This window comes from Sinohyriopsis cumingii, chromosome 1 (assembly GCF_028554795.1).
Source record: "Sinohyriopsis cumingii isolate HCF-2022 chromosome 1, ASM2855479v2, whole genome shotgun sequence".
NCBI classification, from domain to species: Eukaryota; Metazoa; Mollusca; class Bivalvia; order Unionida; family Unionidae; genus Sinohyriopsis; species Sinohyriopsis cumingii.
The window spans coordinates 37737376-37764323 of record NC_142961.1 but is presented as its reverse complement, the minus strand read 5'-3'; the positions used below and the strand labels follow the sequence as shown (position 1 = coordinate 37764323).

General features: G+C 36.1%; 1 protein-coding gene across 1 annotated transcript in view; it reads left to right on the top strand.

Annotated features, from left to right (window-relative positions):
- The window catches only part of LOC149806727 (actin-2-like), a 58739-nt gene extending 39026 nt beyond the window's left edge, over nt 1–19713 (top strand). The window contains exons 3-4 of the mRNA XM_089956938.1: nt 7783–7851; nt 18631–19713. Of these exons, the coding sequence (XP_089813064.1) occupies nt 7783–7851; nt 18631–19635 (1074 nt within the window). The 3' untranslated portion in view covers nt 19636–19713. The remainder of the gene's footprint in view (nt 1–7782; nt 7852–18630) is intronic.
- The last annotated feature ends 7235 nt before the right edge of the window (nt 19714–26948 follow it).

The window sequence follows — 26948 nt, the reverse complement described above, 5'->3', positions numbered from 1 at the left end:
ATCACTCAAAATTAACAATAATCAATAAATCTATAAATATGACTAGTAATTAACCCATCTGAAATAATTTATTTAATAGTTAAATGAATTTGACTAGTAATTACCCCATCTGAAATTATTTATTTAACAGTTTCATGAATTTGACTAGTAATTACCTCTCAAAATTTTAAAAAATGTTTTTTTGTTGCTTTTTGTTGGTTTTTCATGTAGAGGTTTAAAATATACTTACGATCGTACAAGTAAATTTATACTTAATGTTTCGCCGCGTAAATCAAGCAAATTTCCAGATTGATATGTCATGCGGAAACTTATGACATCTCAGATAAAAGGGATTGATTGGTTCCTGCACAATTAAGTATCCTGGTGGTTGTTTCGGTGAAAACGTATAAAGAACAAATCCTTGCTGGGCTTGATTTGACACTGATGTATCTGCGCTGTAGCTGTTTTCGACGACGTCGCAACCAAGATTAACTGCAACCACATTTGTTATATTTACGACCTCTGGTGAAATATGCCTGCCACCCCAGATGGATCGTTATCGCGTCTAAGTATATTTGTTACAGGTAATGATTTTCTCCACGCGGCTAGTAATTTAGAAAGTAAGTCATAGATGGTATCACTGACGGATTTTTCTAATTCGTCAGCGTTATATCCAGGTAATTTAAAATTCACCAGCGATTCCTCCGTCAGCGAGTACTCGGTAAAAAGTTTTTGTTTATTATCTGATTTTTCATTTCTTATTATCCAAATTAATCGCGCGTGAGTATCTTTCATGTCGGACGCGAGCCGATTCATTATTTCCACATGTTTAATAATTTTATCACATGAACTTGACGTGTTAAAAATACACTCCTGAAAATACTGTCGTAGTAGTTGCAGTTGTTCCTTATATTCTCGATTAATTTCTCTGATCCATTCAGTAAATTCACTTAGCTCAAAAAATATATTAACTCTCTTTCCTGGTGGTTTGGAATAATAAAAACTTTCATGATCAAGAAAAATCCATGACATATCATCTTTGTTTCTGATTATAAAATCAGAAGCTAAGAGGTCGTCATTGGCAATTAATTTTAAAAAATTATCCGCATAACTTGGTCGAGATTCATGATATGATCGAATGCCCGTAGTATAATCAGATCTTCTAGGTTCTGGCGGCGCTGGTGGTTGCGGTGGCTGAATCACAGGCCATCCTAGCACGGTTCTAAGTGAACTCGCATAAATATCAACGGCGTAATTCGAGCTCACCTCGATGACCGAAGTTAACGTAGGTTCGTGCGCAGATATCTTTATTCCAGGATCTTCTCCGGTTACATTTTTTATTCTTCGTGTTAATTCATCATTGATCTCTTCGATCTGGTAACTTCCAGTTGATATTCCAACTACGGTCCAGTCAGGTGTTGCGTCGGTTTTATTTTTATTTGCAAAAACAAAAGAATTATTTGAAAGTAATCCACCAAATGATTTGGATCTGATATTAGGCCAACTGTGGTAGACTCGCAACTGTGCTAGCGCGATTTCGTCGATGGAAATAGCGGTTGGAAAATTAACATTAAATTCTGGGTTAGTCTAATTCATCGAGATCATCGTGGTTTTTCGCTGGATTGTGTTTGTCACGATCTGCTGAAGTAATTCCGCCATTATTTATATCCGTAGCTTTAATCGTTTGATTATACATATTTATCATTGTGACAAACTCAGCATCGGATATAATACCGTCATTGAGACTCTTCGACAGCAAAGAATATAATTTCGAGTACGCTGTCGTTGCTGTATGTAATTTAATCACGTACTCGGATAATTTCTCACTGGTACACGAAGACAATTTTTTCACAATCATGTTAAGGACACCCGCGATCGTCGTTGCCGCGGAAACGCAAATAGTTACAGTTACCGATGCCATCATCGTTACCGCGGATAATATTATTCCAGCACCAGCAACAGCCGCGGATACCGAATAAACAATCACGTCGATGATAACTAATCGTCGCTGATATTCCTTTATCTTTGCCGAGTACGTATATATGATGGTTTTCAGCGATGACTGCCACGCACGCGCCTGATTGTACTTGTACTTGGATGCACTCATTATAGTTTTACTTGGTGAATAATTGAGGTGATTCAGTTATGAACTCCATGCACCACCAATATGATGTTGGCGTGTTTGTTTTATCTGTTTCTAACGTAAATGTTTCTTCGATGCCTTTATTTAATAAAACAATCAGGAAACCAAGAAATCTATCACTGGGATGTCTCCATTCGTATTCTTTAGTTATTATTCTAAACCTTACTTTAAAAAAAACGTATAATCGATACACGCCAGTAACTGTCGCGGTGTATTTTAGAGAGTCATTTTCTGGTGTCCACGTTGATGATCCCGTTGACGTGATAAATATCATATTGTTGACCTGCGATGAGGTTACCGTCGGTGGAATCTTAACGAAGCTAGTTTTCTGATAATTCCAGGAAGTAATAAATTAGTTCCTTCAAATGTATCAACGACTGTTTTAATATCAGCGATTTTTTTTGTTAATTTCATTCATTTTCACAGTTGTTTCAACGGCGTTTTCATTAGTTTTTCTGATATTTTCTTGAAGGATAGTAAAATTATTTACGTGAGTGTCGTATTCGGTTCGTCGAATTATATCGTTTAACTTAATATTACTTGTTTTTAATTTTCCGTGTTGATCCTGAAAAATAACAAATCGTCAGGATCTATTCCTGATATCGCTAAAAGATTATTAACGTCGTCTTTTGTTGCGTATTTCGACAAATCCACGTCGGGTCTTTGTTTTATTCGCGATGAAAGAGATCGTCCGTATATGTCAACCATTATAATAATAATTGATTTAATTTATCAGAAGTGTACTCGTGAACGACTTTATGAGAAGGTTTAGCTGATATAGATATCGCTGCAAGAACATTAATTGTTTCATAGCCGCATATGGGGGATCAGCTAGCATTTGCGTCGGTAACGTCGAATACCAGTTAGGATGTTTAATTGTTTCACATAATTTAGAAATTCTCGTGGCGGTGCTAACCCGTACGAATCAAAGTAAATAATTTCACGTGGATTAATCGCGTAAGCAACCCAGTGTGTGCCAGCACCAACGCTGTCATCAAGATCTATAATTCCTGTCTCGGTGCTATTTGGATGCTCCGGTAACTGATCTCGCATAAATACACCACAGAAAAACTTTATTTTTAGTTTTTTTAGCGGCGTTGATTAAATCAAAATTTGACATCGGCGGTATTTGATTTTTGGATACCATTGTGGAGGTGTTCCTGGCAGTCGGAAGCTTCGCCCGTACCATGATGGAATTGTTCCTGGTAATCTCAGGCCGCGTCCTTTCTTTTTGCCGTATTTTCCTCCTGTTATTTTTTGTTGCTAATTTGCTACCGGCGTAACTAGCAGCACCTAGTGCGGCTGCTTTTGCCGCGATAGGAGCAGCTGCCGCTAATAGCGCTGACAACGCAGCAAGAAACGGAAAGAAACCACCTACCTTAACCATGTCCTTGATGGCGCTCGGAGAAAGATCAATTTGAACACCAGCACTCGCTGATTTAGCTTTACTAAAAATTTTTTTTTGTGTGTGTGTTTTAGTTAGCGACAATTTATTTGGACCACCGTGAATTTGATTATTTTTTAGTGTTATTTAAACCCCACAGGTTTTTGTTGTATTTGATCGAAGTTTTTTCATCTGAGCCGGAGTCAGAGTCACTCTAACATGTTCGTATGGCATTATTTATAATAACTCGATTGATCTAAATTTAGATCACATTTTTTTCTACAGGAGCATCAATGATTCTCATTCGGCCACCAATACCTTCCAGAATCATAGTTCTGTCGCTGAGTATAATAGCAACTGCTTTAAAATTAGCAGCACCAGGATTACGTATTTTAGCTTTGAAATGTATATCAACCACGGACTGTTTCACTAAATCGATATGTTCTAGTGAAAAATAATAGATCGGATACAAATTTGTAAAATCTAATTGTGATATTTGTAAACCAGTATCAATATTTTGATCTCGTCCCATAAAACTTAATAACTGATGATATACACGTGCTACTGAATTAGTTTCAAAATCTAACGATATTTCCTCAGATGGTTCCTGATGTCCATTTATTCACAATGATACTTCACTAGCCTCATAATTATAAAATACCATATGACTTCGCGTTTGATTACCATTTGCTGATCTATCACTTCTTTCAAGAGCAATAAAGATATGTCTTGGTGCAGAAACACCTTGTTGTGATGATATATGCCAAGTAAAAAGATTATTTACGGTGGAATTAGAATTATCTGTGACCGTTGTCAACCATGAAATTACTGATTTACCACCTTGATTCATAAAGGAAAGTAGTTTTCGTCCTTCATCGAGTGATGGAGTAATGACTGGCATCCACAGTATAAGTTTAGATAATACTACTTTACCATCAACAACACCAGCATCATCTTTTCTCCAGATAGCATCGTTGCTATCACCTTTTCGATAAAGTACAGCCGTGTGTTTTGCCCAAAAAATTACTTTTCTGAAATCTCTACAGAATCGAAATATATGAAATAACGGAATTGTACACGAAACATTTCTGCGATCACCTTTTAACATATTTTTACGTGTAGCAAATCCTATATTAAAATGAGGATTAGCGCTTTGTAGCACAGAAAACGCAGCACCTGGTTGAGCTATCGTTCCAGGTACTTGAGGAGACCCATCGTTTTGAGCTAATTGTACTTTAAGAAACTGTTCATGATCAGCGTCATCAAAATTATCCTTGGCAAACATCATACTTGGCCCAGCTGATCTAGTATAATCATCTGAGTATCTTGCCAAGCCTATAATCATCGTAGCAATATCGACGTTATCGTGAATAGACTCGATTTCTTTTCCATCAAGCATGTATATGGCGCTCTTAAATAATGCCATAATGCCATTATTAACAAAACCGACTTTAACATTTGCTCCGTATGTTACGTTATTAACGTCAGTTGTTATAAGTATCTGCTTGTATCATGAACCTGAAGTTCGATTCGACCAGTTTGATCTTGTGTTTTCGCGTCATATGAATAATACTGATAATCGCGAACAGACTCGTCTTTGCTTATTTGTTCATTTATATCGACAGCAGCATTAGATATTCGCGAGAACATTTTTATTATAAAATGTTACCTTTTAAAACCAAGACCGCTTCCTGATATCATACTTGTATTTATTTGTTCTGTTCCTTGATTCATTAGCTTAGTTAGTTTTTGATTTGCTGCGTCATTTATTATTTTACTGACGTCGCTGGGCATCACCATGGTGCTTGGTAATTTTGCGACAGGTTGTTTTCGGCGTATTAAATTTAGAATTCTGTCTTTGATGGCATTAAATGCTTTACTGGCAGCGCTACCAATAGCAGCGGCGGCTTTATCACGAACAAAATCCATCGCTTTCATTGATAGTTGTTTAACGATAGGTCCAGCCTTAGGAGCTATTCTTGTGAGGAAACCTTTAACAGTATCACCTAATCCTTTACCGTAGATGGCTTTATACATGGGTAACCGTGCATTTACCACCCTGACAGGTATGTACTTGCGATGATTTTTATGTATGATCATTTTATTGAATTAATTTTGTATTTACCAACTAGTTGCTGTAATCGTCAACGAGTTCATTGATAAGATTTTGGTACATGCTTATATCCACAATACCACCCTGAAACAGTCTTCGACAGATATCAGTTGCTTCATTTATTATTTCCGATGAATTATTTCCGGCTCGTTGTCCTCCAATAAGAACCTCTAATCACGATACATCATTAACAACATTATCAGGACAGACATAATTATAACCGCTACCAGTAGCACCAGGTTCATCATCGGTAAATTCTTCCTTTAATTGTTGTTGAAGAGGTTGTCGTGGATAAAGCCTTGGAGATGAAAATATTTGAGGAGGCTGTGGAGGAGGTTGTGGATAAGGTCGTGGAGTATATAATAATGAAGCAAGCTGTGAAGGAGTTCGTGGAGAAGATAACGGAGAAGGCTGTAAAGTAATTTTTTCATATCGTTCCTGTAATGAATTAACAAACTCATTCATTGCGGTCTTAAATAACTCATATTCATGTCTTTTAGCCTGACTTTTACCATGATAAATACGAAATACCCATTTGTTCCAATTATCAGGATCGACAAATTTATCAGCATATGCTGGTTTTAAGTATTCATCTCGATCACAATAACTTCTGTATGCAAATCCAACTAAATTATTTACACCCTTAATTGATTTTATATGATTAACAGCGATGGGTTTAAATTTATCGGTTATATCAAATCTAGTTGTAAATCGTTTTGGTTCTATATCATCATCATCTTTTATATCACTCTCGAATACATTCTCAAATTGATCTTGATCCTGAGTTCAAATTCAGGTTGATCCTGAGGTTCAAATTCAAGTTGAGCCTGAGCTGCAGCTATTTCAGTTGGGAGATCTCGTAAAATTTTCTTTATTTTTTTAGCCCGTAATGCGGGTTTTTTTTTAACAAGGAAGAATACCTTCTTTTCTTTCTTCTGGATCTTTAATATCTCCCAGCAGGATTTTTTTCAGTTGTTTCTGCAGCTTTTTCAGTGGCTTTAGTTATTGGTTTAAACAATAACTCAGTTGACTCAGCGAAACCTTCTTTTGCGTCTTCAACCGCTTGTATTTTTTGTTTGACTGATTCTCTCGCTGGAATATACTTTTTTTATTGCTTCTAATCGTTCTCGTGCTAATCTAGTTGTATATGCTTTTCCAACATTCATGTTATTGATATATCAATGATTTTAATTTATAATGATAAATTATTTTATCAAGATTAACTGACAAAATATTTGGATAAAAACGATGTCAATTACAGCAGCAGGGAGGGCGCGTTTAAAGGTTATTTCAGAATATTTGGTGTTTTTTAATCATCGTGGAAGCGTTTATTTGGTTAAATCAGCCCTTGCTCGAACGATATTTTCGTGGAGACCTTTTGTGGAAAATTCCCTTTGGTCTGTTCGCCCTCCCTGCTGCTTAGGAATAACAGGCAAAATGTCATCTCAGGTTCATAAATATAATAGTATTGTCAAGGTCAAAGTATCCAAAATAACAAATGAGCAAATATAATATAACCCTTTTAATGGTGCTTTGCTCATAGCAAGTGCAAAGCAACTTATTTTATTACCCACAAAAATACAAATTCTCCAAAATGTGAGTATTTTTGTACAGTGTATGTATTGAATGCAAATTCAGTAATGGAACGTTATTTGGGATTAATTCTTAAAATGTTCACTATGGAATATAACCTGACTGTTATTGTGGCATAATTTACAAAGACATGTGATATACAAAAGGAAATATGTCTCGGCCAAACCAGAATCTATAGTTTTAATTCCTCAGAATTTAAAATTTATGAGTGAATGTCCAATTCAAAATCCAAACTGTTTGAAACGCTTGACTTCATTCATGTTTTATTCATGTGAAAGTGAAAATTGACTAATAAATCTATAAGAACAATGTAACAAGACATTCCAGTACCTTTTCCTTATAAATGCTTTCCTGTATGATATTGTTTGTGTTAGACTAATTCATCTAACAATATTGTTTTTATGAATGCCGGTTTACATTTAATATTTATTTTTTCTCTAATATTTCATGTGAAAAGTTAAACACAGGTCTGTATATAGTTATTTTAATTTTTTGTATATACTTTATTGCATAGTTGTATTGTACTGATATTATTTGCATTATGACAGTATTAAGTTATATTTTGAACAGGAAAAAATAATGAAAAACTCACAGACAAATGAAAAGGAGGGGGTGAAGGACGCAACAACAGCCGGAGATGTGAGTAGCCTTACAAACTTTAAACGTTTTTTTAAAAATGTATGTGGGGGAAGGGTCTTAGTCTTCTAATAGAAAACAATCGCATCTGTAAAAGATACACGTAAAAACTTGAATTAATCTTTTTAACTACTACATTAATTGCATATCCAGATGTATCAAGCACGTTTGGTACTGTACTGTAGCGGTAATACCTGTAGTAAAAACAAATTGAGATGGTTACTGGTAGCGGTATCAACATTATTTTATTTAATATATTATATGTGTATAGTTACCACCAAATGAATCTGATGTTTTATCAGTGAAGTACCTTACAATCAATCATCTTTTCTGTACTTTAAATATCACTTCATATATGGATGAATACTATTTGAAATAATAAATAATGTAATTTCCAGTTTGATATATGTGGAATTAAAGCCTCTCTTAACTGCATTAAAAAAATGTTCTTTATGTTTAGATATAGAAAATATATTTCATACTGTTATAAGTTATTTTTGTAGCATATAGCTATGCTTTGTATGTGATGTCCTTGTTTCAAAGGCAATTGCCTCCTGCTATTATATTGGAATTGTAAATTTAAAATGAAATTGGATACATGATATACATGTCACAGACAACTAGTGACAGGACTTGCTGGTTATTGCATACTCATCAATGCCATATATATATATATAAGATTTATATAGGCAGGTTAATGGTCAAATTAATTTCACAGGAATGGGAAAATAAACAGAATCTTCATCTCTGTAATCTATTATCTGTAATCGACTCTCTCATCTTCATTTCTGTTATCTACTCTCTCTCTCTCTCTCTCTCTCTCTCTCTCTCTCTCTCTCTCGTGAATAAATAAGAAAGAGAAAGTATGGCCTTGATGTACAATTTGCTCAAACCCTATGAGATCTTTACTCATACAAACAGAAGAATTTGCACTGAACTCTAAAATAATAAACATGCTCTAATTTGATAACATTGTCAATGAGAATATATAAACAAATTAGGACCTTAAACCTTGCTTGCATTCTGTCAACGTACGGTAGCGGTAAATTACACCCACACACTGTCCAAATAAAAATGGGGTGGAAGGGTCAGCGGAAATATAACAATGTATACTATTGTATACTCTTTGGTATAATCAGTTTGTTTTGGGCTTCTTGCAGGCCACCTCTCTTCCGAATGATAATACTTTGAGAAATCAGCTGACTGTAATGTTTTAATATAATTCGAATTATATGTTAAAAAAGACGCTCAAACATGCCGTAAAGTGATAAAACATCTTGTTGCAAGGGTCAGGGGAGTAGCCGTATTTGTAAGAAATTGACGTGTAGCTCCAGCTGTTCTCATAGTGAAACATTATTTTATGCTAACTGCAGTGATGCTAACTTGCAACGTGTTTGCTGCAACATTGTAATCATGATTTTATAATGTTCAATCTGTGTAACTTGTTGTAGCGGTGTGCCGTGGGTAGTGGGGTTGATTGGTGAATTGTACCTTCTTATAAAGTGTCCGCTTTATTCGGTTCTCGTTATCTCGGTGTTATTGCCCGGATCGAGCAAATATTGATATAAAGTGTGAAACTTATAGGTGGAATAAGTAAAGACCTGAGCAGATATCTAGAACAGAATGACACGAGCCCCCGTACAAGAAAACCAACAATTTGATCAATTACATAAACAACTGTGATAATACATTACATTACGAAGATACGTTTCTTTTTAAATAAATCTTTCACCGGATTTCAAACACAGCAGCAGAGAGGGCGTTCAGACCATTTAACGCGTCACGTACGTTTTTTAGACAAAAAAAATAGTGACCCTTCATAGAGGTCAATACCACGTCTACGATTATTGTTTGTCCCAAACAGAATTGTAGACGAGCCCTCTCTGCTGCTATTAATTAAAAAATTGTTATATTAAAAAATAATGGTACATCCAGAATCTCATACTGCAAGAATAGCACGAGAGAGACTAGAAGCAATTAAAAAATTTCTTCCCGTGCGAGATTCATTTAGAAAAAATCTACAAGCGCAGCAAGAAGCACAAGTTGAGTACGAAGAAGACACTAAAAAACTGTTTAAACCCCTCACTGCAGCTACTGAGAAAGTTACAACAGTCATAAAAGAAGATCTTCTTCCGGTATCAAAACAAACAGCAGAACAAACCGAAAAAATAGCAAGAAGAACTAAACAAAGAAAGAAGATTTTACGAGATCTTCCAGCTGATATAGCTGGGGTTCAACCTCCAACTTTTGGTGAGGAAATACTTGAAGATATTGGAAAACTTCGTACTGAAGTCGCCGACGTGAAAATAGAACTTACACCTGAACCCGAACTAGTAGAAAAAAACATAGAATTGATTGCAAAATTTAGGATAGGGTTTGTTGAAGAAATTAGAAATACTAAAAAAGAACAATTACCCGAAGTAATATTAAATAGTATATTTAATAAATCTAGTATTTTAAAACCCCGTCATGAAAAAGTAAGAACTTATCGATGAACTTGCTGATGATTACAGTGACTAGTTGTTAGATAAATAGCAAATAAAATAAGATGATCATACATAATAATCATCGTAAACCCGTGCAGGTCAGAGCGGTAAACTCACGATTACCAATCTACAGAGCTATTTACGGAGATGGACTTGGTGATGTTGTACAGGGATTATTTACAAGGATAGCTCCAAAAGTAGCACCTGTTGCAAAACAATTATCGATGAAAGCTATTGATATTGTTCGTGATAAAGTTCCTGGAGAAATTGTCAATGTTGCTGGTAAGGCGTTCTCGGCGATCAAAGATAGACTAGCACGATTAATGCGACGAAAACAACAATCACCAGTAAAATTACCAAGTACTGAAATTATGCCAGCAGATGTCAGTAGAATAATAAATCAGGCTGCAAATCAAAAACTAGCGGCGTTAGTAGATCAAGGACTCGGTGAATCGGGAAATAATATTTCAAGTTTGATATCAGGGAGTGGAACTTCCCGAACGCGGTAATCAACGTGTTAAAAGGAAATAATTTTAATAAAATGTTCAAGCGCGTATCCGACGAAGCATTTGATATGGAGGCACCTGTCCTTAAAGATGAATCGGTACGTGATTATCAGTTTTATTCTTATGAAGCACGAATACCAGATCAACGTGGAAGAATTGAACTACAAGTTCATGACACAAGTAGATACTTTTTACCCGCTAAGGCTTTTCTTGAGGTAGAAGGTACAATTGTGAAAACGGATAATACTGATTACGGAGATGAAGTAAAAGTTGGTTTTGTCAACAACGGGATCATGGCACTGTTTGATAGCGCTACTTACATGATCGATGGAAAAAATATCGAATCGATTCAGAAAGATGTAGACGTTGCTACAACAATAATAGGATTAGCAAGATATTATGATGATTATACAAGATCAGCAGGTCCTACAATGATGTTTGTGAAAGATAATTCCAATCACCCTGAAAGCGATCCGTATAATATAAGACGACCAAGAAATTTTGCCAATGATGCTAATGCTGATGTGTGGCCAGTGGTTCATGGTTATAGCGAAAATTTCAACTTGGGATTTGCAGCGCGTAGAAATATGTTGATAAGAGACAATAGAAAATTCTCATGTGCAATTCCACTATCGCATATTTTTGGATTTTGCAGAAATTTTAGAAAGGTTTTTTTTGGAGCTAGACACACGGTTGTTCTTGTAAGAAAGGGTGATGATAACGATGCTCTGTGGAGACCTGTTGGTGATGCTGGTAAAGTAGTACTATCAAAACTTTCACTATGGATGCCGGTAATGACTCCAACGATCGCAGTAGAACAAAAATTAATTTCTTTCATGGACACTGGTGCTAAATCCTTGTTGTCATGGTTAACAACAAGTACAGATAGTATGCAAACTGACGTTAACGGTCAGTTTACATGGCATATAGCATCACAACAAGGTGTTTCTGCACCGCGGCATATTTTTATTGCGTTTCAGAACATCAATCGATTAGGCTCACAAAACCACTCTCATATGATATTTGACAAACTAGGTATCACATATATTTCTTTACGGATAAACGGACAACCAGAACCAACAGAGAATATACAACTAAATTATGAACAGAATCGTATAGGACGTGTATATCATCGTTTAATGTCATTCATGGGACGTGATCAAAACGTGGATACTGGGTTGCAAATATCACAATTAGATTTTTCAAAACTATATTCGATTTATTATTTTTCACTGGAACATCTTGATCTGTCAAAACAATCTGTCGTTGATATACATCTTAAAGCAACATTAGATACAGGTGGTGCTAATTACAGAGCAATCGCGGTCATACTCAGCGATAAAGCCATGTTACTTGAAGGTGGTAGTGGTCGAATGAGAGTCGTTGATGCACCAGTGGAAAATCTTTAATTATTCAGAAAAATATTATTTATATAAAAATGTCGTATAGTCATGTTAATGTTACTCTGACTCCTGGTCAGGTCAAAAAGCTTCAATCAAAAACCACCAGCAAATGCGGAACTAAAATATCACTAAAACGAGATGAGATGGGTGGTGGTCCAAACAAATTATCGTTGACAAATAATCAGATTAAACATTTCAATAAAGCCCTAGAATCAAAAACCGGAGTTCAACTCCATCTTTCTCCGAGCGCCATCAAAGACATGGTTAAAACGGGTGGTATGTTTCCACTTCTTGCGGCTATTCCAGCGTTAATAGCTGCTGCCGCTCCAGCCGTAGCAAAAGCAGCCGCGTTAGGTGCTGCTGGAACAGCCGCTGCAATGGCTCTAAAGAAAGCAACAGGAAATGGATACAAAAAAGGGACGCGGCCTAAGATTACCGGGATCTCGCTGGGGAAGAGGTCTGAGGCTTCCACGTTAGATATTCCAGCATCAAATTTTGATTTACTTAATGCTGCTAAAAAATTAAAAATAAAAAACTTTAGAGGTGTTTTTATGCGAGATCAATTACCAAAACAACCAAACAAACTCGAAACAGGTATTATTAATCTAGACTCAAATTCAGGACCCGGTATTCATTGGGTATCATACGCGGTTGATCCACGTGGAATTGTTTATTTTGATTCATACGGGTTAGCTCCACCCGTTGAATTTATCAAGTATGTTGCACCACTCCACGCAAGAACCTCTGGTTCCAAAGTTTGGTATTCAACGCTACCCACACAAACAATGACAGATCCACCAATATGTGGCCGTGAAGTATATAATATACTTAACGCTATATCAAAATCATCCAAACCGTCACATAAAGTCGTGCATGATTATACAAGTAACCGATTCGTTTCAAACAGATCTTAAAATATAATGGTTGATATTTACGGAAGATCTTCTTCACGCGTTAAGAAAAAGTCCGGCGACGTTGATCTGTCGAAGTACGCAACTAAAGATGAACTCGCTGATATTATGAGCCTGGCTGGAGTTGACCCAGATGAGGCTGTTATTTTTCAGGATCGATACGGATAACTAAAAACGAGCAACATCAGATGGAATGATATAGTTCGACGAGTACTCGGTGCAGTTACGGATAATATTCCTATATTTACTGACAGCGGCAAAATCAGGGATTCAAGTATATCATTTAAAACCATCAGAGATGAAATTACAAAAAGTGTTGCTAATCGCGTGAAAAACACCGGCGACACAATGACGGGTGAACTCAGCATGAACGGAAATAAAATAGTAGTTTTAAGAGATCCAACCTCCGGTGAAGATGCTGCAACGAAAAATTATGTTGACATTAGCTATGGTACCGTAGATAATAAATTATCCACGTTACGGGCTGAATACGACGTTCACGTAAACGCGTTTTCAAGTTTTCGTAGAAATTTTAGAATTCATCAAAGAATCATAGAAGAATTCTTCGGTACTCCGCTCACCGTTAACATAAATCTTTCTGATATCAAGACGAACATCGACACGATCAAACAAACACAGCAAGACATCGTAGCGGGGATTCCTGATATCGTTATCAAAACCAGTTTGATTAAATTCCCACCTGGAGTTACTCCTGAGCAGATTAAAAATATAGTATACACGGTATCATCTGGATTTGCAACATGGTCGCTGCAAAATAAAACTATCAAATACACCGCAACAGCCACTGGCGTGTACAGGCTGTCTGTGTTCAGTGCTGCAAAATTTGAGATTTTCACAAAATATCCCTGGCGTCATTCAACTGATAAGTTTTCTGGGGTTGTATCTGTTATATTAAATAGCGGAACCGAAGAGGAATTTATACTGGAAGCAGCTGATAAGATAAACGCAACATCTTACTGGTGGTGCTTGGAATTTGTAGCTGAAACACCTCAATTATTTACTGCATAAAAATATATGGATGGTGCACAATACAGGTACAATCAAGCGCGTGAATGGCAGGCAGCATTAAAAGATCGAGTCGAACAATATACAGTAAAAGTAAAGAAATATCGACGACGATTAGTTATCGTTGATGTGATTGTTTATTCAGTATCCGCTGTTGTTGCTGAAACTGGTGTTATATTATCAGCGGTGACAATGATTGCACCAGCAGCTGTAACTATTTGTATTTCAGCAGCAACAACTATTGCAGGTGTGCTTAATATCATCGCAAAAAAAATATGCACCTGCACGAATGAAAAATTATCCGATTACATGATAAGATTACATACAGCGACGGTCGCATACTCGAAGTTATCTTCGTTGTTATCAGCGAGTCTCAGTGACGGAATTATATCTGATTTTGAGTTTTCAATGATGACTAAAATATACGACGAAGGTATCGGTATTAAAGACATAAATACTAATAATGACATAATTACTCCAGCAGATCGTGACTAATACAACTCCGCCAAAGATAACGATGATCTCGGTAAGTTCATCTGATCCTGAATTTAGTATTAACTTTCCTACTGCAATTCCAGTAAAAGAAATAGCACTAGCGCAATTACGGGTATATTACAGCTGGCCAAATATCAGATCAAAATCATTTCATGGTACACCAGCAAATAATTTGCTTGTATTTGCTAACAAGAACAAACCAGATAGTACTCCTGACTGGATAGATGTTGGAATACCCACTGGTAGTTATGAGATCGAACAAATCAATGAGGAATTTCAACGTAGAATAAAATCAATAACAGGAATAGAAGCAAAAATATTAATTAATGTTTATGAGCCGACGCTGTCCTCGACGGTTGAGATACATTCTCCTGATTATGCCGTTGATATTTACCAGTCCACGATAAGATCCGTACTAGGTTGGCCGGATGTTCCTCCAGTGTATGAAGGACCACCAGAACCAACTCGGGATGATTTTACATCATCGAAAAGTTTTCATCATAATATTAAATGAATTATACAAGTTTCTGGTGGAACATAGAAAAATGGGTATGGGATAAACGGGATCAATTTCGTGTCAATAATATTGGTGAGTACTACTGGCTCTTACACAACGCTGATGGTGGTAATAACCTGTATAATTCATTTTACGATATAAATATCAAAAATGTCATTAGTATCATAAATTCAGACCATAAAGAACAACTAGACAATTTACGTGATAGTTTTCGGGAATATTTGTCTCATTTGACATCCACGCGTGAAGAAATTATTAAACGAGTAGAAATTTTAAATCATATAACTGATACTATTGAATATTTTCATAATAGAATCATAAACCTGGTTTTTGAATCATCGGGCGATCATAGAAGGTTTATTGCAACCAAATACAAAATACCCGAAGCTGACATTGTAACGTTTAAGTTTCCTGATTATAATCCAGATGGATTAAGAAAATCTGTCAATGATGTCATTGATGAGTTTTATCCTAAAATACTGGACGCATGGAGAAAACTAGCACCACATCCAACCGTTCTCAGACATGATAATGATCCACACGGAGGCGGTAGGCACGTATCTCCGGGAATCGTTAATGTAACCAGTACGATCGTGGTCAATCTGGTTTGTGACGTAGTCTATGGCAGCTATCAAATAGATCTCGGAAGATCAAATCAGGCTCAACAGGGATATCTTTTATATACATTTACACCACAAGTTCCCCCTGGAAGTTTAATCGTGCAGGAACCAACTAATCCTGTGTATCTGCGGTGTCACAATAATATGTTAACACGAATAAATTTTAAGCTCACAGACCACCTTAATCGCTTAATTGACATACGTGGAGAAGAGCTTGTAATAAATCTGTATGTGAAATCTTAATTAATCCAGTAAATATTATATAATGTACCAGCACGTGATGGTTTTTATACATGACAAAGAAGCACTTGAAAACGCCATCAGAACAGCGTTTTCACAAAACACAGAGCAATTTAACGTTAGTTTAGTTATTGATGAATACGGAAACGAGGATTTCTTATTAACACAAGAACAGTTAGATGAACTCCGTCGAGAACATATTATCGAGATCATTTGTAACAGAGATCAGATTCTAAATTATACACACTCCTGTATGAAACTCGATCAACTTAAAAAAATAATATTTCAGAATAAATAAATAAATATAATCACTGATGGGATAAATTACACAAATTAATCAATTTTGTACAATCTAAAATAATTTATTTTTATTCTGAAATATTTTGGTTTTTTTATGAATCAATCTGATGGGGTGGTTGGTACTTAAAAGTATACAAATCAATCAGTTTGATAATTCTGATGGGGTAATTGGTACTTAAAATTATATAAATCAATCAGTTTCCAAAAAATACCACAAAAAATAATATTTTATTATTATTCTGAAATAATTTATCATTATTCTGAAATATTTTTTTTTTATGAATCAATCTGATGGGGTGATTGCTACTCAAAAGTATACAAATTAATTAATTTATTAATTCTGGTGGGGTTGTTGGTACTAAAAATTATACAAATCAATCAGTTTATTAATTCTGATGGGGTGGTTGGTACTAAAAATTATACAAATCAATCAGTTTATTAATTCTGATGGGGTGGTTGGTACTTAAAAGTATACAAATTAATTAATTAATTAATTCTGGTGGGGTGGTTGGTACTAAAAATTATACAAATCAATCAGTTTTCCAAAAAATACTACCCAAAAAAATATTTTATTATTCTTCTGAAATATTTTTATTATTATTCTGAAATATTTTATTTTTTTATCAATCAATCTGATGGAGTGGTTGGTACTGAAAATTATGTAAATCAATCAGTTTATTAATTCTGATGGGGTGGTTGCTACTCAAAAGTATACAAATCAATCAGTTTATTAATTCTGATGGGGTGGCTGGTACTTAAAAGTATACAAATCAATCAGTTTATTAATTCTGATGGGGTGATTGCTACTTAAAGTATGCAAATCAATTAGTTTTCCAAAAAATACTACAAAAAATATTTTATTATTATTCTGAAATATTTTATTATTTATGCTATGCAAATCAATTAATTTATTAATTCTGATGGGGTCATTGCTACTGAAAAGTATACAAATCAATCAGTTTTCCAAAACACTATTTCATTATTATTCTGAAATATTTTATTTTTTATGTAAATTAATTCTGATGTGATATACAGTGAGGGAACTTAATCAGAATTTATATTACTACTCAGGGTTGCTTTGGTCGTTACCCTCTGCAATAATTTTTCTTAAGTATCTTATGCGGGTACTGATTGTTTTTTTTCGTTTCGTACTCGCTGGATAATCCCGATCTGATCTTTTCTACTGCGACAGAAAGAGGAATAAATTCATTTACTTGATCATCGTTCACCATAGCCAGTGACTGAAACATAGCTGCCTGAATCCGCTTTATGAACTTATATTGAGATGATAGAATATAGAACATACTTATTTTCATTTTTATGTTCTTCTAACGTTTCAAAATCAGATATTATTTTTTCAGGATTTAGTTCATCAGATATATGAATTCCGTTTTCTTCTAGTTTTTTGATAGCAGAAATAATGTCTTTGATATTTTCATGGTTCATTATATAATATATAAATCTTTAAAATAAAAAAATATTATCCCTATAGAACCCCTATCGAGAGTTTAGCGAGTTCGTCGGGATATTTCAAGGACAGCACAACATATACAATGAGCCCCTATCGAGTGTCTTAGCGAGCTCAGATTATGGATATATACGATGAATGACGAGCCCCTATCGAGTGTCTTAGCGAGCTCAGATTATGGATAGATACGATGAATGAATGAAATGAATATATATAATAAATAAAGGACAGTACAAGCATATACGCTCAGCAGACCCCCACCCACAATAATCAAACCCGTGGGTGATACGAAAATATACATCAACCACCGATTGATATGTGGTTCAGTTTTGCTGAGTGGAGGGGCTTTATGCTGTTGCCCCCCAATTATTATAAAAATCGCAATTATGCGTACACCACCGACCAGTTGTCAGCCATGGGGATTCGATCCTGGACCGCGAGGGTCACAGTCCAATACGATACCGATTGAGCTATCGAATCTTGTTACAAATATATGTTTCGGAAGTTAATATATAGCTAATAATCATTGAAAAGGAACTAATTTCAAATATCTTTGCTCAAAATATAATTCTGAATTCAAGAAATACGTTTTCACCAAACAAGTTAGATTTATAAAGCTGGATTAAGGAATTTCTTATTTACCATACCGCACATAATCACGCCATCTATGATAGAACATCCTGTCCAGATCATCTAACTGCTAGATTTTTCCATCCTCTATATGACTCTTATATATATCACGAGATTTTCCATTCGTAAATCGGTATCCGTGAACATGCTCAAAGGGAGTATTATGTTTTATTGTTTTAGGGTGTGATGGTTGGTATGGGACAGAAGGACAGCTATGTCGGAGACGAAGCCCAGAGCAAGAGAGGTATCCTCACCCTGAAGTATCCTATTGAACATGGAATTGTAACAAACTGGGATGATATGGAGAAGATCTGGCATCACACCTTCTACAATGAACTCCGTGTAGCCCCAGAAGAGCACCCCGTTCTGTTGACAGAAGCTCCCCTCAACCCAAAAGCCAACAGAGAAAAGATGACACAGATCATGTTTGAGACCTTCAAAACACCAGCAATGTATGCTGCCATCCAGGCTGTATTATCTCTGTATGCGTCTGGTCGTACCACCGGAATTGTGTTGGATGCAGGTGATGGTGTGATCCACACTGGCCCCGTCTATGAAGGTTACGCAGTTTCCCACGCCATCATGCGTCTTGACATGGCAGGAAGAGATCTGACAGACTATCTGATGAGAATCCTCACAGAACGTGGTTATTCTTTCACCACAACTGCCGAGAAAGAAATTGTCAGAGACATTAAGGAAAAATTGTGTTATGTTGCTCTAGACTTTGAACAGGAAATGGCTACTGCTGCTACATCTAGTTCTTTGGAGAAGAGCTATGAACTTCCTGATGGACAGGTCGTTACCATTGGTAACGAGAGGTTCCGTTGTCCAGAGGCTCTCTTCCAACCATCTGTACTGGGTATGGATTATGCGGGTATCCACGAGACAACCTACAACTGCATCATGAAGTGTGACGAGAAAATACATAAAGACCTCTATGGCAATATGGTATTATCTGGAGGTTCCACTATGTACCCGGGCATTGCTGACCGTATGCAGAAAGAAATAGTCGCCTTGGCGCCACACACAACGAATGTCAAAGTCATAGCTCCACCAGATAGGAAGTACTCCGTATGGATCGGTGGTTCCATTTTGGCTTCTCTCTCCACCTTCAAGCAGATGTGGATCAGCAAACAGGAATACGACGAATCAGGACCTGGCATTGTTCACAGAAAGTGCTTCTAAATTGTTTTTGGAGCTCGGACTCGATTATAAACCCCAGCCATAAAACGTATACGGTTGTTTGTTATTTATATAATTATATATAGTCTTTTTGTAAAGATAAGATTTCAGTTTTTGTATAACTATATATTTTTATTTTAGAAATAAATTACCAAACATAAAAGTTTTTTTCTTCCTTTGTAGCAAAATTATCTTCTTACACGATTAGATACTCCCGTACAACTTTACAATTTTATTGTGAATCATCGTTCTCTCTCTCTCTCTCTCTCACACACTTTTATCGGAAATCCAATGGTAGTCCTCCTTAAAGCAAATTTGATATTTTTTAGATCTTCCCTTGGTCCTCGTGATACTGTTTACGTTTAATTTCGACCCTGATATTTTGAAAGTCCCCATATAAATAAAATATTGAAGTTATTTCATTTTGTGCTGGGACTATATATAAAATAGCTTCATGTCGTCTCTCCTTCGAGCGGACTGAGATAATATGTCAACTAAAATTACATGTCGTTATCTTAATTGATCGTGATAGATTTGTGGAATAAGTTATGCTTTTACGTCACACCCAAACCATTTGCACCACAGCATCCAAACTATCGCACATTGAGCCACGAAAGTTTACAAATATTATTATGGTCCGAAATAAATAAGACGATGCTATTTTCAGGGAATTGCGGCAAATTACTCTTGTGAACTTTTCGATAAAGACTGTGCGACTAAGTCCGTTCTTTGTCGACTGTGTGCTACCTAATGTTGTCAGACGGTACGAGTTGTGATCTGTCTGCCTATGTGCTGTTCAGTAGCTGTCCGTGTCTTTCACATTACCATTACTTTGAACGGAAGTGGATAATATTCCTAATGATAAACAAATCCAGTAGATATCAGTTTCATACAATGGAACCACATGCTTATGCTTCTCAAATGGACATCAAAACAGGTGACGTCCTATGTAGGGCCCTGTGTAGTCCTGCTTAAAAATCATCCTCAGCTGATATCATAGTCGTGTAAAATTAAACGAGAAAATAGATACTTGGAAATTTTGCATGGTACAATGACACTGAGCTAAGGGAAATAATATATACGTTGTCAAAAAAACGTTCAATGATGTCACTATGACCAATTATTATATAAAAAATTTGGACGACACTGCATGCATCTGACCAGCGGGATTAAAATATTTTCACCAAAGGTGCAAGTGTATGGTGGCTGATTTGTGCCACGCTGTGTTTTAACATCATCAAAGTGAAAATAGTGCCATAAAATGCAAGAAACAAATCAGTAAAATAAAACTTCAAAGATATTTTTTTTGACAACAACAACGCATTGGCACACTTCTACTTGTTGCTTTGGCACATTTTCACCTTCCTGTTGACATGCACTATGCATGTAAAACAGCTGTCATGTGTATATGTCATAAGCCAGAATAAGGAGGGAAACCGATTCTAGTAGACATTACCATTTTATTTGAATCGTTGTTTTGTTTTATTATTTTGAGATATTTTCAAATGTTGTTTATCACATCCAAATATTAAATTTAAAAAAAAAAAAAACTATGGCGGCACTGGATAATATCCAGTGTGGATGTCAACAGGAAGGTGATAACAGATCAAAGTAACAAAACACCAACTCACAAAAACCAACATACACTAAGGCAGCAATATTATTCTTTTGCTTTATAGCATAAATTGTATACCTCAGTTACAACATGTATGTCTATGCTGCCCCTTTTTTTGGCACTTTTTTGGCACTTGTCATGTGGGGGTATAATCTAAGTGACAACACGATATGGCATAAATCCTCAATCATATCTGTCCAATGGAGTTTAATTAGAAACATCTGATATTTCTGGAGCTAAATTGGTTTTACTGTTTCCTCGTTTCAATTTTAGCAGTACAACCTTTATGATGAATCAAGTTCCCTGACTGATGATGATGCAATAGCAGCCAAGCAATAAGCTTCTAGTAACCTATGAAAAATATAACACCTCTAAAATAATTATATTTATTCACGTTGATACTATGTGTCAACGTGTCGTTCTTTCCTTCATATGCAAAGTTTGTATAAATAACATTACATATATATGTACACTATGATTAAGCAAATCTTCAGAAAGGTCCATTGTGTTGAGAAATACAACTAAAGGGAAAAAAACTGAAGTCTCAATCAAATTAGTTGGCCAGGGCTTTGAAATAACTATGCCAATTCAATATTAAAAAAGGTTATGTTGATAATTAAAGTGTCATTGAAACTTTTTCATGAAAAAAAAGAACTGCCAAAATATGTTATGACATATTGGTACATCTTGTTAAAGGGCTCAGACCACTAATTCATTTTCCACTGACATTAATGTTCATGTCTAATGAAATGAAATAGTGTTGCTTACGTAGTTGGCACAAGACACAACATGTGTACTGGCTGACTGAAGCAAGTGCCAACTTCCTGAGCAATCAAAATGGGAAGCTTCATCGCACCTTTCTGAGATAAATATTCCAAAATGTACCTGTAAAAGCTACATTAATCAAAATTCTTATGTCAGATAGGCAAAGGATAATATTGACCTGCCAAAACAAATTGAAATCCTGTTATCGCACAGACAGAGTATCAAATTCCCCAATTCCCACTCTCTTTTGAGACTGGCAGCCTGCTCAATAAATAATTGGTGGTCCTACCCCCCCCCCCATCAACGTTATTATAATAATTCATTTTAGGACAAATAAAGTACAATTTAATTACAAGTGTCAGATCTCTGAAATCGTATTAGCATACAAACAGATCTATTTTCAAGTTAGAATAACTGTTAAAAATCCTGGAAGATTAAAAAAGAAAATTTCACGTTGATTCTACTGTAAATACCTTGATCTTGAAGTATTAAGTACAGTATCGAATTCCCCAAAAACCACCCTCTTTTGAGACTGGCAGCCTGCTCAGTTATTAATTAGTGGTTCCCCCCCCCCCCATTCAATGCTGTTATAAAATTAATTTTAGGACATTTGAAGTAAATTTTCATTTCTGAGATCAGAATGGTTGTATGCATAATAAAGGTAAACATGGCCTGTAATTCTTATAACGCATATTTGATCTACAAACACTATCGAAAGCAAATTTGCTAAAATAAGTATGGCTTAGCACTAAAAAATGAAAAACACAGTTACCCCTCTTTTGCCAAATACCTTTTGCATACAACACACAGAATTGCATATGATGAATTAACACAAAACAAAAACTGACTATATTATTCAAGTCAAACGGAATAAACTAAATACGCCTGATTATCAGATTTACCAGAAAACATGCAAAGTACATTTGATAAACAAGATCCAGTGATTAAAATTGATATAAAGATGAGTGATGCTGCAATATTGGTTTATTATATGCTTCATAAATAGCCCAACTACTTTAATATTGTTGCTATGGGTCAATAACGGTATGGACAAGGAGTTCAGAAAAATATGGCCGCTTCCTTAAACGGTTATAACGCGTTCGAAGAATTAATGTTGTCTACGTCGAGACCGCTCAAGTGGCCTAGGTGGTTAGAGCGTCTGATGCATGATAATATTATGTTTCACGTAAATGATGCACTTTTATTCACTCTGTATAACACTTTTGTATACCGTACATGGAATCACGTGAAACACAGCGACTTGAAATGAATTTGATCCTTGTTTTAAAGTTCTTCTCAAGACCGATGGGACATAGGACACTGGTGACGATGAAGCTTGCTGGTTACCACATTCTCAAAAGCCGGGGTTCCACCCATTAAAATCGTGTACATCACACGACAGCAAAACATTTTATCTCGTATTAATATTAAGTTGTTTTGGTGTTTTTCTTAGGCCACATACAGGCCCGGTCCTAGGGCAAAGCGAACGAGGCAACCGCCTTGGGCCACGCGCTTTCAAGCAATGCAGTGTTTTGCTTGGGGCCCCGCGCTCATCGCTTGCTGCCTTCGGCCAAGTATGCTGTCTTGGGCCCCGTACAGCCTAGGGCCGGGCCTGGCAACGTAAATTTTCCATTCTCTTTAGGAAGCTAAGGTTTTTGTTCACTGCCGATTCACTTCACGGTAGTAAAATAGTGTACATTATTGCGCGGTGCTAAGGTTTCAGTCATAAATTGAAGAACATGTAAAATATGAAGTAAAACAAAATAATTGTGTTGTTTCAGTTGCATTACTTCTTTAATATAACAGAACAAAAAATATGGTTGTTTTTAAGTATAAAATAAAAAGGTTATTGACTGAATATTCCAAACTATTGGGCTCTCGTTCATGTGGCGTAGGATGCCCTCGTAAGCTCGGGCATCCTCCGCCACATGGACTCGGACCAATATGTTTCAATACTAAGTCAATAACCAATACGTATTTAACATGAAAGAATATATACTGTTTGGAATCCTTAAGCGTCAAGGCAAACCAAAACACCAAAGCAGTGTAAAGATGTGTGTACATTTTCTAATGCTACATATAAAAAGAGAAGTAGATGCATCTTGTCAGCAGCTGACAAAGTGTTTATAAACTTATCAAATCTGCATATTGGAAGCCGACAAGCTGATTAATGGAAGTTTGAAAATCAATAATGATATATCATGGTATTGAATGTTTAACGTAGAGTTTATCCTTTTTTTACAGCACTGTTCTTGCAATTATTGAATGTTTAGTCCTGGATATTCTTTAGAACATTTAGTGACTTATTTTGATCGTCACTCATCTAGAAATAATGACAAAGTAGATCGATGGTTTGGTGACCATTATGGTTATCTTAAGTCTTTAGCTAGGAAACGTAGTGTAAATCAATGGCCCAATGACTTCCAAAAGTGGAAGTCTAGCTTCACTTCACAACATTGTCAACCTTGTTCAAAATAGTTTGTTAAATGAAAAATGTTTGTTCGTTTATTTGATTGTTTATTAAAAGATGCCAGACAGTGACACAATCTTACACAATAAAAGATTGCCATAGCTCCTCGTCCACAAAAAAAAAACAACGCTTTTCAGGGCTACCCAATACTCTAGAAAAGAGATATAAATTCTATTGCCAATGGTTAGGATGTTAGAAAAAAAGAAGTGTCTATAAGCACTTCGTTTCTTTAACTTTGTTAGAAGTGGGTCTATAGGCACTTCGTTTCCGTAGCTTGTCAAATACTGAGTGAGTTTTGAATAGTAGTTAGGGTTTGTAAGTAAAAAGTGAGTGATTGTTCCTTTTATGTCCGCGCGATCCATGTTTTGTTTGGGTAATGATATGGGTATTGAACGTTTTGGTAACAGGGGATGTTTTCCTTCACGTCCGTGCTTGACGCATGTAAATGGAACGCTCGTCAGTCTTGCTACCCGTCGTTGATTGATCAAGACTGAAGATTAATAACAAAACAGCAAAGGTACTGGAGCTCCAAATCAACTTGGAGTATGCCAGACTTTATTAGATGAGCTGGCCATGAAGGCGATGGAGGATAAAGCCAGAATAGAAGAGGAGTAAAAGGAAAAGAAGAAGAAAGAAGTAGAGGAAAAGAAAACAATTTTGCTGCACCTTATCATGAGCCCTGTGTGTGATGAGGTGAAGCATGAGACGTTGACGCGTCCGCAGACAGTATCAGTGCCATAAGCGCTTCAACCACAGCCACAACCTCTCTCACCAGTAAGAAAACCAGTGGTTCACCAGACTGGGAAGAGGAAATAAGTAGGCCACATCATCCGCGCGTGTAGCATATGAGAAGAGAGAAGGAAGTCTTCACTATTCCTCAAAGTGAAGACTGGGAGAGTGAAGCCAGTCAACCTCCCTCAGCGCTCCCAACCACACGGAGCAGGATTGGACCCGGAGATGTGTCTGTGGTGCCAGACCCGGAAGATGTAACCATTTGCCAGGTGCATTAGGAGTTATGAAAAACAGCCCTTCTCACAGCTACCCCAATATTCTAGAAAAGAGACTATTCAAATTGCCAATTGGAGAGAGTGAGGAGTAATCAGATTATAAATACTAACTCCTTTACTGATGTGATTTTGTGTCTGTGTGTGTGTATGTGTGTTTGTATAAGCTTACGTCCGATTGTGTGGATAGTAGAGTGTGTGTTTGCATAAGTGAGTATAACCTTGTGTGGATAGTAGATTTGTTGAGTTTGTGAATAGTAAAGTGTGTAGTTTTTTCCCTTCCCTTTTATGTGGGTAGTATATTTGGGTTTGTTTTACCTCCTTTCCGTGTGTGGATAGTAATATTGTGGTTATTGATAGTATATTTTGGGTTTGTTTTTTCTCCTTCCCGTGCGTGGATAGTAATATTGGGGTTTTTGATAGTATAATTTGGGGTTAGTTTTTTTCTCCTTCCTGTGTGTATGGATATCATATTATGGTAATGTGGATATTATAGTAATGGTTTGTTTATCTCTTTCTCGTGTGTGGATAGTATATTTTGGTTTTGTTTTTTCTCCTTCCCGTGTGTAGATAGTATATTTGTGGTTTGTGGATAGTACAATAAGGATTTGTTTTTCTCCTTCCCGTGTGTATGGATAGTAGATAATATGTGGAGTGAGTGTAAGGGATATCAATAGGAATAAGAAACCACCTAAAATCAACAACAATTATCAAAAACCCATAACTAGGATCTATACCGGAAAAACCAAATTGGCCAGCAGCTTTAGGCAATACATAGGACCTCAACCCCACAATCCAAATTGCTACCACTGCCGGGTTCCAGAAGACCTATCACATATATTCAACACCTGCCACAAACTAAATAAAAGAAAGAACTAAACAAAAAATGGAGCAAAATAAGATTGGATCCTCGGAAACATACCCAGTATTTTTTTAATGAATAACAACCCTAACCTCAATCTCACATAAATAAATATAATAAATTTATCAACTAGGAGACTGGCTAATAAACCAAACGTTAGGACCAATAAGATCAGATGCCTTTGACCTGCCTTAAGTGACCCGAGTTCTTCGGCAAAGAAATATATCTTATCCAAATAATTTTAGCCAGAAAATAACATCACACAACTAGTACAGGCTAACAAACCCAAACCATAGTGAACAAATAAGATCCGATGTCCTTGACTCGTCTTAGCGACCCGATTGATCGGCAAAGAATATCTGTATTATTCAAATAGTCATAGCCTGGTAATAAACATCACATAACTAGTATTCAGGCTAAGAAATTCAAATCTTTTCTGGGGGGGGGGGGGGGGGGCGGAGATCAGCTGTATTTGACCCGTCCTAGCAACCAGAGTAATTCGGCAAAGATATCTGTCTTAAATAGACTGAGCATGAAAATGAAAATAACACCAGACAAATTCAAACAGATAAAATACAAATAAGGCAACTAGGACACAGA